The sequence below is a fragment of the Lathamus discolor genome, chromosome 21 (assembly GCF_037157495.1).
Source record: "Lathamus discolor isolate bLatDis1 chromosome 21, bLatDis1.hap1, whole genome shotgun sequence".
Classification (NCBI taxonomy): domain Eukaryota; kingdom Metazoa; phylum Chordata; class Aves; order Psittaciformes; family Psittacidae; genus Lathamus; species Lathamus discolor.
This window is the reverse complement of record NC_088904.1, coordinates 2,097,597-2,110,222: the sequence shown is the minus strand read 5'-3', so window position 1 is coordinate 2,110,222 and position 12,626 is coordinate 2,097,597. Positions and strand designations below refer to the sequence as shown.

Below are 12,626 nucleotides of genomic sequence, written 5' to 3'. Positions count from 1 at the left end.
CTCTTTGAAAACCTCCTCAGTGTTAATCATTGCCACTACCTGCTTTGCCTCCTGTTTCAGATGTGCAGCTCAGTTTAGCTTTATCTGCAGGCAGAGTTATCTAAAAGTCAGATTTTAAGGTTATGGCCTTTCGTTCATCCCTTGCATTGACATTTATAGAGGTCCAGTAACCATAGATACACTTCTACCTGCTCATGGTGGTTTTGAATGTGATCTTAATTCAGAAGAGGAGGAAATAATTTCAGTTTTGTTTCTGAGAAACAGAACTATATGAAAATATAAATAAACCCCCTACTCCTGACATGGCCCGTAGGAAATGTGCGATTGGCTAAAGCTCTGAGTCCAGCCACATGCCATTAAACTGAAGTTGTGTTGTAAAACCTAAACCAATTTATGTTATTGTGCTACTATTTTTAAAAGCTGTCTAAATATTTTTTCCTTTTTCCAGCTAAGGACATTCCTCATCCTCTGTCTTCTAAAAATCATTTTCCAAAAGAAGGCAAAAAGGAAAAAAGTAGGAGGGGAAAGACACAGCTTAAATCCAAACTGTCACTACTTTCTGCTTGCGTATTTTGTATTTGTGACAAAGCCATCTATATTCTAATAGGATTCACAGGATAATGGCACAGGAATTTTTGAACTGCTTCCTCCTGACTGCTTTTACAAAGATTCCTTTAACTAGAATAAATCTTTTAGGGACAGTTCATGCTAGGATTTACTCAGCACCATGATACAGTAAGAATTGATGTGTTTATTTCAGAAAGGAGTTTTTGGCAAAGGGTTCCCAGTAGAAGAGCTTATTGGGGAAGTGTTAATTGAAGTTACTCTGCAAAGAGGTTTTTTCCAGCTTGATTAAACGTGTGGCTTGTGCCTTAAAGACAGTCAGCAGCTCCTCTCTGCTTTCAGCCTTATACCTGGAGTGTGTCAGTGTGTAGTAAGCCCGTTGTTTCTATACCAGATCCATGGCCCTCACTGTGAGCTTGTGCTCTGCTGAGCTATGTCAAGCCCCGAGTGTCTTGTACTTCATTGTTTCTTAGGTGTTATCCATACCCTTGGGAGCTGCCAGGCAGCTCTAAGCTGATAGCAGCATTTAGACTGTTCTGTGAAACCACAAACTGGAGTTCTGGGTCCACAACGGCTACTGCAGACCTCTCCTACCCCCACCAAGCTTTTATGCTTCTGTGTCCTCTCTTGCACCAGCTCCTGTGTCCATTGGATGCTTGACAAGAGGTATTTGAGTGCTGGCCCAGAGGAGGGTAGGAATATTCAGTGTGATGGAGAGGGAACGTGGCAGCTGCCAGTCAGATCAGCTTAGGTTTCTGTGGAACTTGAAGCTTAAGGGTGTCACTGCATAATGCATTGGCATCAGCAGGGAAGACTGAGTTCCTTTTCTACCCTGGGGGGTTCTTTTTGCTCCCAGCGTTGCAGTTTGCTGCTCCAGTGACTGCACTGTACAGCTGGTGGAGGATCTGTGTGGTAAAGCCACATCACTAAAGCGAAGGAGCAGCTGGAGGTGGACCGGGGCCCGGAAACTCTTAAATCAGCTTTGCTGCTGCAGCCAGCGTATTGTGCAACATGCTCTGAGGCTGCAGCTCCCCGTTCAAAGTTGACATCTTTGCAGGCTGCTGTTGAAAGGAACAGTCTTGCTCTCATTTGTGCTGCTGGCACGAGAGCTCGTGTGACTTTGCAATGGGCTGGAGGAGTTTCTCCTTCCATTTCAGCTCCTGCTGGAAGTTAGTTGTCCTTTTTTTTGTTCCTCCTTCCCCCATCAAGTCCAGTTCCCTGAGCTGGCCTCATGCTTGGCTGCTTAAATGCTGGTGCTGACAAAAGGGAGAGGCTGAGATGTGAGGACTGGGCTGCTTTTTTCCATTGTCGGCTTGTGCTTTTGTCATAGCCTGGTGACAGTAACTGCAGCCTGAGCAGCAGAGTGTGTCCAGCTGGAATAGCTGGTAGGGTTAATGGCAAAAGGAGAGATGAGGGTCTGTACAGCTTCCAACTTCTCCTTTTTGGGGGTTCAGTCATTTTAAGGGAATACCTGTTAGATGATCAGGAGTGGAGGATGTTTGGGTTGAATCTGTGGGTATGACACAAGAGCTGTTCTCACTTACCTTGAAAATACGGCTCTACTTCCATGTTGTAACTTCTCTAAACAGACAGGGCTGCTGCGATGTGTCGATGGATCAGATTTTGGAACTGTTAAATTATTCTCCTTGGCTACTGAATAATTCCCCTTTGTAATACCCCTTTTTGACACATTTCCCCAGCTGCTTACAGTGGAATAAATGAAACTCTTCACAATCTTTACAGTTAGGAAAGGGTGGTATTGGGATGAAAGTCCTGCTGCCACTTCCACTTAATGCCCAAAGCTGCTGATGTGCCTCTTGTCTCCCAGTTTATGTTTTTATAGTATTAGCACTTTCTGTAATAAAGTTCACTGCTCAACAGGAATGTGTGATTTTTGTAGCATCAGGATTTGGTAGTGGAAATAATAGGTGGATTCCCAGGAATGGTGCAATGAAATTGAAATGCTACATTTTGAGGGAATTACTTGGAAAAGAGGCAGGGTAATTTTACAGTGCATTGAGAAGCTTCAAACCAGGTCCTGCTGAGTAACAACAAAACCTTAAGGTTATTGTAATAGGCACTGCTGTTGGGGATGAAATAGTTGCCTGAGCCTTCACTGCCATCTCGTGGCCCATCAGGCTGAAGCAGTGATTGCTGTATGGTATCTGGGCTTATGTTAAAACCTTATCAAGTGCTAAAGCTTTGTTTTGGATGCTGCTATGAATGGCAGCTGATGATGTCTTTTCACCCATTCTGACTGCACAGTGTGCTCCTGGCATTGCTGCTAAGCACTGACTGTCCACAGGGTTGGTTCCACTGAAGGTCAGCAGGTTTCTGTTATGTTTGCACCCTAAACTGGGACTACCACAGTGGATCACTCAGATTGGTGTAGAAACATCTGTTTTGAGGGTATAGTAATGCATTAGAACTCATTTGGGAGCCAAGTGAGCTGGTTAGGATAGGTGTCCTTTCTGTGTTTCATGATCAGTACAAGGTGTTCAGAGGGAATGTTGGTGGCTTACAGCAAATACACTTTTTAAGAGGGCTGTAGTAATTGTTCTAGGCTCTATGCTGGTCACCTTCACATTGCAAAGTGAGCTGTGTTTTCCCATTTGGTGGGACCTGTTGATGCTGCTGAGCTACAATGTGCTAAAGTTTCCATAACTGCTGTTTTTATTCATTTTGTGTTTTGTATGCTTTCTGTAATTCCAAGGGCTGCATTCAGTGATGTACGATGTAGAGTGCTCACATGCTTCAGTCTCACTGTGTTTTGTGTCATGCACTGCTTTTCTGGATTAGAAAGGTTAAGATTCTTTCTCTTTTGTTTCCCTTCTATGGGGGGTTAAGTCTGTCCAGTCCAGCCCTTCCAACTCCAGCTCCAGCTCCGACTCCAGCTCTGACTCTGATTTCGAGCCATCTCAGAACCACAGTCAAGGTGTGTTGCAAGGAATCAAGTTTGTTAAACTCTTCCTTCCGTAACCTTAAAAGGCTCATGAGAATTAAAACTATTTTCTTAGCACTTTATATATAAGGCTAATATGGTTTCTTGTGTGGAACCATGTGTTGAAGCTGTGATGTTTCACCCAGAACAGGCGATAACGTCCTGGCGTAATCATGAACAAGGATTTTTCTGCTTTTGGCAGTTAATTTATGAGGAGGGTGTCTCTCTGGATTTGGTTCTTTCCCTGTTGACTTTGGCTTCTGCCTCAGTTTATAAATGTGTTGGCTGCTGCTTGATCTATAGTGCCACCAGAATAGTTCTCCTCCAATCTCTCATATGGTTTATTAAAAATTAGAAATGTGACATTCATCACTTTGCCAATACTTCACAAAGCTCCTTTTTCAGATCCCTCCACTGAGAGTCCCAAGAGATACACTGTGGTCCCAGTAAATGTTCTAACCTTAGCAAATGCTGTGTTGCTCCAAATGCTGTCTCCTGAGTGACTTTTACAATAGCCCCCAAGCACATGAAAAATGTGTTCTTTTGTTCTCATTTCAGAGAGAGGATTTGGGGGAGGTTGGGGTGGCTTCACAGCAGTAGTAAAGCTTGTCAACTCAGTTTTGAGATTGGAATCCAGTCTCTTAGCAGTGTTTTTGTGCAAAATGGGCATACCAGTGACATCTTACTGGGAAATCTTGATGTATCTTAATAACAGCTAATGCAGTTGAGATCAGCTCAGATGAAGTTCGCTCTGTGTGTCCTTATGAATTGCTTTCTCCACTCCGATCCCAGGCCCATTGCGCTCCATGGTGGAGGATCTGCAGTCAGAGGAGTCAGATGATGATGACAGCTCCTCCGGAGAAGAGGCAGCAGTCAAAGCAAATCCAGTCAGCCGGGATTCCAGGTGGTAACAAATCAGGAAGAAAAAGATGTTTGTTTGTCCTTCCCCTCCATGTTTGGTGTTTTTGTGTGCCCTCCATTTGGAGGGAGGAATCAAAGTGATGTGTTCAAGTGTGAGAGGAGGAGAGAAGGGGCAGATGTGTGGAGGACTTGGCACAGGGTGGGGACAGAGAGCAGATGAAAAGAGCAGGGTGAGAACAGAATTGGATGAGGAGGGATCACTGGGACTCAGAGGAAGGCCCTGGGAAGGGATCTGTGAGCTTGCAGGTGTTAGCGACTGAGCCCCTTAAAACAGTCACCTAATTGTCCTCTTCAGATCTCTGCAGAGGGTGGTGGTGTGTGCCACCTTTGATCTGCAGAGCTGAGAGGAGTGGTGTGGAGGGTGTCAGCATGTGAGCTCTGCTCACTGCACAGGGCTGGTACGAAACGGAGACATTGTGGTCTTTGCTGATGGTTGGTTACTTGATTCCTACAGGACTTGGTTTACAGCCATTTTCTGCTTTAGTCAATGGAAATAGTTGAATTTCATCTTTTTCCGCCAGGAAACACTGTTGTAGACAAAACCCAGAGTGTCAGGCTGGACATTTGAAACCAAATGCTTGTCCCAGACCGCAACTGCAAGTTTCAAGTGATGCTTTTGTTTACCAGCTCCCCCCTCCAAAATCCATTGTTGCACTTTTGTTATCAACTGAACAGGAATAGGAGAGACTTTGGAGGATGTTTTTAGAGGATAGGTACCAAGCAGTTTGTCAGGCTCATTAGAAGTTAGGATACCTGCTATAATCCAGCTGTAAGGCCACAAGAAGAATGAGAATAAATAGGGGATCTGAAAGGTCACACCAGAAACAGTAAATGTGTTTTTTGCCCGTGGTTTCAGTGGAGGTGTTGGTAGGGCCTGCCCAGGGAATGGAAGATGGCAAAGGTGGTGTCAGCTGGGGGAAAAAGGGATTCTTGGAAATCAGACTGACCATTTATCCCAGACAATTTGCTAGTCCAATAAAGAAGAGAATTTCACTAAACTCTGTGGTTTAGCTGACAGCTGAGTTAGTTTCCCACTACCTGGTGATGCTAATTCTCTGCTGCTTGTCTTTCAGACTGAGCCTTAGTGACAGCGACAGTGATAACAGCGCAGATTCCTGCCTGCCGAGTCGAGAGCCACCTCCTGGTCAGAAACTGCCCCCTGCAAATAATAAGGTACAGCAGCATCCTGGGTGCCATACAGGGCTGCTTCCCACCACTTTTGGTTCCTGCATTGTGTTCAGTCCGTGGTGGCACCAAATCTTCCCTATTTCACTCTTTATCAGACCCATAGTTTCTGTCTCTTTAGTGCTGTGTGTCCAAACCGTTAACCCACTGTGTTGTCAGCACTAATTTTGGTCCCTAATGTTGATTTCTTTTACCTTTAGGCATCTGGAAGAAAAAGCCCAGAGTCTTGTAACAAGCCAGAGAAGATCCTGAAGAAGGGCACGTACGATAAGGTACGTTTGAGGATTTGTGTATTGTAGAACTGTTGGATGCTTGCTCACATTTGTGTGTAGAGAACAGCTTGTGTCAGCTGAGCCTGTTCATGTGGTTCTGTCTGGGCAGGTTAAAAGTTTGAGTATAATGAAAACCAGTTGTTGAAAGGCCAGGCTTTGGAGAGTGATGCTGCTGAGGTTGTGTATGTTAAGTAGAGGTACCCCCAGGATGTTTCCATATGCAAATGTTAGAATTGCTTTAGTGGTTTGCCCTTTGTCTGAACCAGTGGTCTGGCCACTGCTGCAGTGGTGAGGCCACTTCATTCAAAGTCCATTTTCATCTGTCTTTGATCTGACAAATGAAAGGCTGTTTGATGCTCTGCTTTGCTGGTTGAGTTGCAACCTTGTTTGTTCAGTGCAATGCCCTTCTTTGTAGCCTCTGAGGGAAGCAGAGCAGTGTGTGTGCTCCCGAAGCACGGCTGAGTGGCAGGCAAATCACCAACCCGCAAGCTGTCCAGAGGCTTCTCCCACTGTGTTATTTCTCATAAAGAAATCAATCAAATGGGAGCTTAATACTTTCCCTTAGTCTAATCACTGAGGTCCTTGCAGTAACCAGAGAATCAGACTGTAGCTCGTGTGTGTTAACACTTTGAACAGGGGAACACAATGCAAGTTTATGGCTTAATTGGAGGTGTAAGCTGGGATCCTAAAGATACTTGCGCCGGAGTCTCCTGCCAGCCACAAAACCTGATGTTACCCAGAGCTCCGGTGGCTTATCTAGGGCAAGGTCTGTAGGTGATAGTGTCTTTTATTAGATTGCTTAATGCACATGGTAGGGGACACCCTTGAGACACACTGAAGAAAGTGCCTGAAACAGCATCCGCTTGTCCAGAGGCTTCATAAGGCAGTAGCTGTCCCAGCAGCATGGCATTCAGTGAGGGTGTTTGGTGCTTTTTTCTGTGTCAGTGTGCTGGGGACGGGGATGGTTCACGCATTTTGGCGGGGAGGAAAGCGAGTTTGGGATTACTGTACTTTTTTTCCTTTGGTACAATTACTTAAATGAGTTCAGCGTTGCTGATACAGACATGAACAACTCTGGGGCAACTTTACAGACTCCATCCCCTGTGAGCAATAGTGCACTGGCAGAAACGTGCCTGGTTGGCTGCCTAAATTAAAATAAATAAGAAAACCCTAACACCCTTATATGAGAGCAGTTACTGTGCTGAGCTTGTAACCAAGCCTGCAGTTCCCCCTGTGCAAGTAAAACTACCCGTGAGTACAGCACAGTCAGAGTCTTTCCTTCCCTAAACACAACTCGTTGCTCAGCAGGTTGCTGGGAACTGATGCAGGTGTTTTCAGGTAATGGGTAGTTTATTAGTGCAACCTGCTGATGAGGAACTTGCACTGAAGTTCACCAGGGTGAACTTCACCTCGCTGAGGTTCTCTAAGCTCAAAGGTTCTGACCACTTCTTAAAGCTGGTTATAGGCGTTTGGTTAATGGTGTAATTGAATAATCTTTCTGGTGGTCTTCAGACCATCTGTATTTCATACGATCCCAGCCTGGTTTGGGTTGAAGGGACCTTAAAGCTCCTCCAGCTCCAACCCCTGCCACAGGCAGGGACCCCTTCCACTGGAGCAGCTTGCTCCAATCCCCTGTGTCCAACCTGGCTTTGAGCACTGCCAGGGATGGGGCAGCCGCAGCTTCTCTGGCACCCTGTGCCAATGTCCCACCACCTCCACAGTGAAGAACTTCTTCCTAATGTCTAATCTAAATCTGCCCTCAGCTTGTGAAGTCTTTATGTGAGTTTATGTGAAGTCCTCCAGTACCTGATAAGGATGGAGGAGGCAGTAAAAAATGGGGGAAAAAGTTGTGAATAGGAGCATGTGTGAAAGGGCCTCGAGTTCTTCTGATCCTCACTGGAAGAGTCACTTTGGCAGTCACTCAAACATGCCACGTATGTCACTGTTTCTGTTCCTGCCTCCTTTACAGGCCTACACTGATGAATTAGTGGAGCTTCACAGGCGACTAATGGCACTACGAGAGCGCAATGTGCTACAGCAGGTAGAGATCATTTGTCAGCTCTGGCAGGCTGTTGTACTCTAACCTTTGTGTCCAAGGGTCTCAGCTGGACCCCTGTGATGCTTGACTTTTCACTTGCCTCTCCTTCAGGAGAGGGTCTGCTTCTCATTGAAAGCAAAGATACGTAGAAAAAAACCCCCACTAAATCAGATGTGCATGCCATGGTATTGTTGGAAAAGATGCACAAGTGTGGTTTGCATCTCTGCCATCCCAGTAGCAGTCCCAAAGCTGGGCTCTCTCTGCCTAATTTAAAAGGGAAGAAACGTGCCCATGTCCCTCCCTGGACTGAGCTAGTGCAGGAGGTTTGCTTTTTTGGGAGAGGATTCCCTTCATGTTGTGAGACATTCTCCTCTCTGAGGCTGTTCTAGAGGGGTGAGGGAAGGATGGGGCAGATTGCTCTGTATCTGCTCTATGTGATCTTCATCGCTCCCTGTCTACATCCTTGCTTGTCTCCTTTCTGTACAGATTGTAAATCTCATTGAAGAAACTGGGCATTTTAACGTTACCAACACAACCTTTGACTTTGACCTCTTCTCCTTGGATGAGACGACCGTCCGCAAGCTGCAGAGCTACTTGGAAGCAGTGGCGACATGACGCTTGGCCTTGGAAGCAGCTGCTTTTGAAACCAGAGATCCCCTTGATTGGTACCAGGAAACGAACCCATGGAACTAGGCCTTCTTATTCTCCTGATTCACCCGAAGCACTGCCTTAGAGAACAGCCATGCTCTATGAATGCACAGCCAGCTGCACTTTCTTGTAGGCTTCAAACAAGCACCCGTATTGCTGAGTCTGTCCTCCCTGGCTTCCTATGTACGCTTGGGCGCAGATCCTGAGTAGAGCAGAAGATGTGCTGCACTTAACCTCCCGGCGCGACCTTTCTCGTTCTACTTCAAGCTACTGTGTTTGAAGAGCACGTTTTCAGGCGTCTCTGAGGTCTGAAGAAGTGTGGATGATGTTTTCTTCACCAAATCTAGGGACCATCTGCCTGCGGAGAGCTCCAGTGAGTCCCGTTGCCTGCAGCTCTGTGAGGAAGCGTTGATGCTGTGTAAGTAAGATTGGCTTTTACAAAGCTTAACCCGAGAGCCTGACGCCAGAGGTGGGTCCCGCTGCTCTGCTGCAGAGGAGATGGACAGATCCCAGTTGTGATCGCTTGCAAGCTCGTTCTGGCGTGGCTCGGTGCAGAGCACTGCTGTAACGTGGCTCCTGATCTCTCCAGGGCATCCTTCCACGGGCAGGACCTTCAGCTTCCTGCAGAGACAGTTCGTGCTCTTTGAAGAGGCCTCTAGAATCTGCTGTCTCCCGCTGGGGTTTGGAGATATTTTGTTGATCTGAGCTCCTAAACAAAGTCTCACTCCTTTCAGTCTGCTTTAACTGTAATAGGACTACAAAACTGTAAGCTGTATATTTTATATATATATTATATATATGTATGTACTGTATGTATAAGAAGGGCCTAGTTGGGTCTTATGATCTTAAGGGTGTGTTTTTCTGTTCTCTTTTCTAAAGGCTCTGGCAGGGGAAGGGCGCTTAAGAACATTTGACTTGTTTGTTAAAATGCCTCTTGTGGACAATTTCTAGCGTGTGGAAGCCCAGCAGCGATCTTGGAAGCGTTCAGTGCTTCGGAAGGGGCTCACCTCTCGTCTCCTCACTTGTCAGTGTTGATGCTAACTTTGCCAAACGACGTGATTGGTTTTGTTCTTATGTTCTCAAAGAGGAATCTCCTACAGTGGCCCCTATAGTAGTGGCTGTACTTTGGGAAAACCAAAACAAGGGAGAGTTTTATCTTTGGACACAGCTGGAAAATGCTGACATAGGAAATGAGTGAAGTCGGGTTTGTTTCCTCCTCCCTCTCCCACCCTGCTGCCTGTTCAGGAACCAGTAAACACTAATCCCAGACCTCTCCTATGTTTCTAGTTAAACTAGTGTTGGCTTCCAAGTGTTGTCTAGGTGGGTGCGTGGAAAGCCCTGAAGCTCTCATTGAACCTCTATTACATTCCCGCTCCCAAAACTCAGTATTTTCTTGAAGAATTGCTCAGTTTTCCCCATCAGTGTCGAAGCTGTTGCCAAATGTGAGCCGGGCTGCGGGTGTGAGGAGGAGCGCGGCGTTCCCAAGGATCCCTCTGCTCCGAGGGGTCCCCTCAGCTCTGTGACAGCCCCACAGGGGAGCTGGGGGGGGTGCTGCATCACGCCGGGGTTTGCTGTGTCCCTTCTCCACTCTAAAATCCAGTCCCTTGTTTTGGGTTCCCCCTTTCTTTATCATGGAAATGTTGCAACTAATCAACTGAAGTGGCAATATGATGATAAGCTTGTTTGAGTTGGGTCATGTTGACCCGATTCCCATTAATTTTGTCTTTGTACCATCTTTCATGTGTCGTGTGTGTGTGTGTGTGTATATATATATATGCATATATATATATATATATATAAAAGAATCAAGCTCATGCCAGGCGCAAACCCTGTCACGACAGTGATCTCAGCTGTTTCCTTTCTTGATGGACAAGGCCAAGCCTGGAGCGAGCCCCTGCGCGCCAGCGGCCGCCGGGGAGGCAGGAGGAGGAGGAGCTGCGGTCCTGGCCCGGTGGCAGTGGGACGCGCCGCGGTGCAGGACGGCAGAGGCAGCCCACGCGGGTCCCCGCTCACCGGGGGCTGTGTTGGGTGCCGTGGGTACGTGTGAACCGCTCCCTTTGGGTCTGTGGTGTGGAGGAGGCGAGCCCGAAGTGGTCGCTATGGACCCAGCAGGGCCTCCTGCCCGCTGCCCCTGGGGAAGGGGACAGCGGCATCACCCCTGTCCCCGCGGTGGCAGCCGGCCTGAGCTCTCCCGAGGTCTTTCCCTTCCTCTCTCTGTGCCCAGGGACCGTGCCCTGTGGCTCCTGGCAGCACTTCTGGGCCTCTTGGTGGCCTCTGGGATTACCCGTAAGGGTGTGGAGGTGCCACCTCCCGCCCGCCCCTTCTCCTGTGAAGATGCAGAGGGGCCGCGCTGCTCCCAGCCCGTCCATGAACACGCATGGGAGGGTGTTCCTGAACGCGGCTGGAAGCGCCCGGGGCTCCTGCTCTGGCATCGTCCTGTCCTGGAAGCGACTTTAGTCGTGAAGTCCGATGAGCGGTGATAGGCATCCTGTTTGGTTTTTATAAGAAGTATTTTACACATGGATTTTTTTAGACTGTTTATAATCTCCTTGAAAACCTGAATTAGGATCGTTCCCCCCCCCCCCCCAGCAATAGTTCTTTTCCATTGTGTGCACATGCTGATTTGTTACTAAAAAGGTTTCTTGCAAGTACTTAGTTGTTCTACAGAGTTGTTGTTTTTTGGGGTATGTGGTAGCGTCGGGGACCACAGGAGGAAATGACTCTGCAACCAAGGATCGGTCACATTCGGGCCTCATCTTGTGTCCCCTTCTAGTTGGGTCTGAGCGAGTTCCCTGTGTAGGTTCTCTGTAGGCTGGCTGGCCGCTGTTCTGAACATGCCGTGTACAGGTATTTGTGGATAAAGTGTTTGTTCTTGTGTCACTCTTGAGAGCATGGATGGAGTATTGTACTATAGGAAGGAGGTGGCGGTGCTGCCCTCAGCATTGCTTCAGGTCTTCGAGGATGTTGTAGTAGCGTTGTTAAAATGGGGAAAAAAAAAAAAAAAAGACAAAAAAAAAGAAAAAAAGAGGAGAAAAAAAAAAGGACAAAAATAGCCAAAATTGACTTGTAGCCATAATGGTTTTCCAAGGAAAAGGAACTCTTACTTCCCAGTGTCCGTCGTCTCGGTACTGAAGGCACGAGCTGGTGCCGGTCGGGCTGAAGGCTTTCAGAGGAGTGTGAGTGGTGGTGGAGCTGAGGTCAGGATGCGGCTCTTCAGCTCTCCCTTGGTGTTGAAGGGGCAGAAGAGGGGGTCAGGGCATGTTCCTGGTGTCTTGAGCCGCAAGGCTTTGCTTACTGCCGTGATGGATTGCAGCGGCCGAGCGGTGCCCGTGGACCCATGGAAGTGCAATCAGTGCTTTGGCCACCAGTTCTTCCCTTGCTGCTCGCGGTGGTAGCATCAGGACCAGCCCAAGCGATGGATGCAACAATCCCGAAGCGGTTTTTGGCCCATCTTGAACGGATTTGATGGCAGGAGGGGTTTAAACTTCCCTTTTGGAGCTTGCCACCAGCAGAGAGCCAGGTCGCTGGTTCCGTGTTACTTCTGAAGCCTGGGATCAATGGGGTCCTGGTGTGCTGGGGCATGGAATAGCCATCAAACCCTGCCGAGACGAGTTTGCACTCCTAAAGCAAATGTAAGTACTTCACCTTCTAGATGACTTTTAATTGTATTTCTGCCTAGAGCCGAGGTATTAAATACCTTGTCACTTGAGGATGGTCAAAGTTGTGTTGGGAACGGGAATTCTTCACTCGGCTGTAAGAAATGCAGCTGGCCCAAGACTAACTTCAAGATTAAAAAGAAATCATGTTTGTAATAACGGTCCAGGATTGTTTGTCCTGAATTTTAAACTTTTTGTTAAATTTGTGGAACTATGGAGGAATTTTCTAGAAAAAGTGAAATAAAGTAAGATGGAAAAGTAAAACTTGGGGTGGTTTTGGTTTGTTGGGTTGCTTCTCCATGGGCAGCGATGATGGAGTTCCATAGGAATCCCAGCCTGGTTTGGGTTGGAAATGACCTTAAAGCCCATCCAGCTCCAACCCCTGCCACGGGCAGGGACCC

General features: G+C 47.3%; 1 protein-coding gene across 3 annotated transcripts in view; it reads left to right on the top strand.

Moving 5' to 3' along the window:
* Nucleotides 1-12,489, top strand: part of MLLT1 (MLLT1 super elongation complex subunit) — a 31,815-nt gene extending 19,326 nt beyond the window's left edge. Inside the window, exons 7-13 of one of the 3 annotated variants that reach the window (XR_010616824.1) lie at nucleotides 3,404-3,499; nucleotides 4,298-4,409; nucleotides 5,500-5,599; nucleotides 5,812-5,883; nucleotides 7,853-7,924; nucleotides 8,408-8,987; nucleotides 9,159-12,489. Coding sequence is in view for 2 of the 3 variants with exons in the window: in XM_065699763.1 (XP_065555835.1) it covers nucleotides 3,404-3,499; nucleotides 4,298-4,409; nucleotides 5,500-5,599; nucleotides 5,812-5,883; nucleotides 7,853-7,924; nucleotides 8,408-8,536 (581 nt within the window). In the remaining variant the exon portion in view is untranslated. Of the gene's footprint in view, nucleotides 1-3,403; nucleotides 3,500-4,297; nucleotides 4,410-5,499; nucleotides 5,600-5,811; nucleotides 5,884-7,852; nucleotides 7,925-8,407 lie in introns of all 3 variants that reach the window. The other 2 variants (XM_065699763.1, XM_065699765.1) reach the window with 2 other exon arrangements.
* The last annotated feature ends 137 nt before the right edge of the window (nucleotides 12,490-12,626 follow it).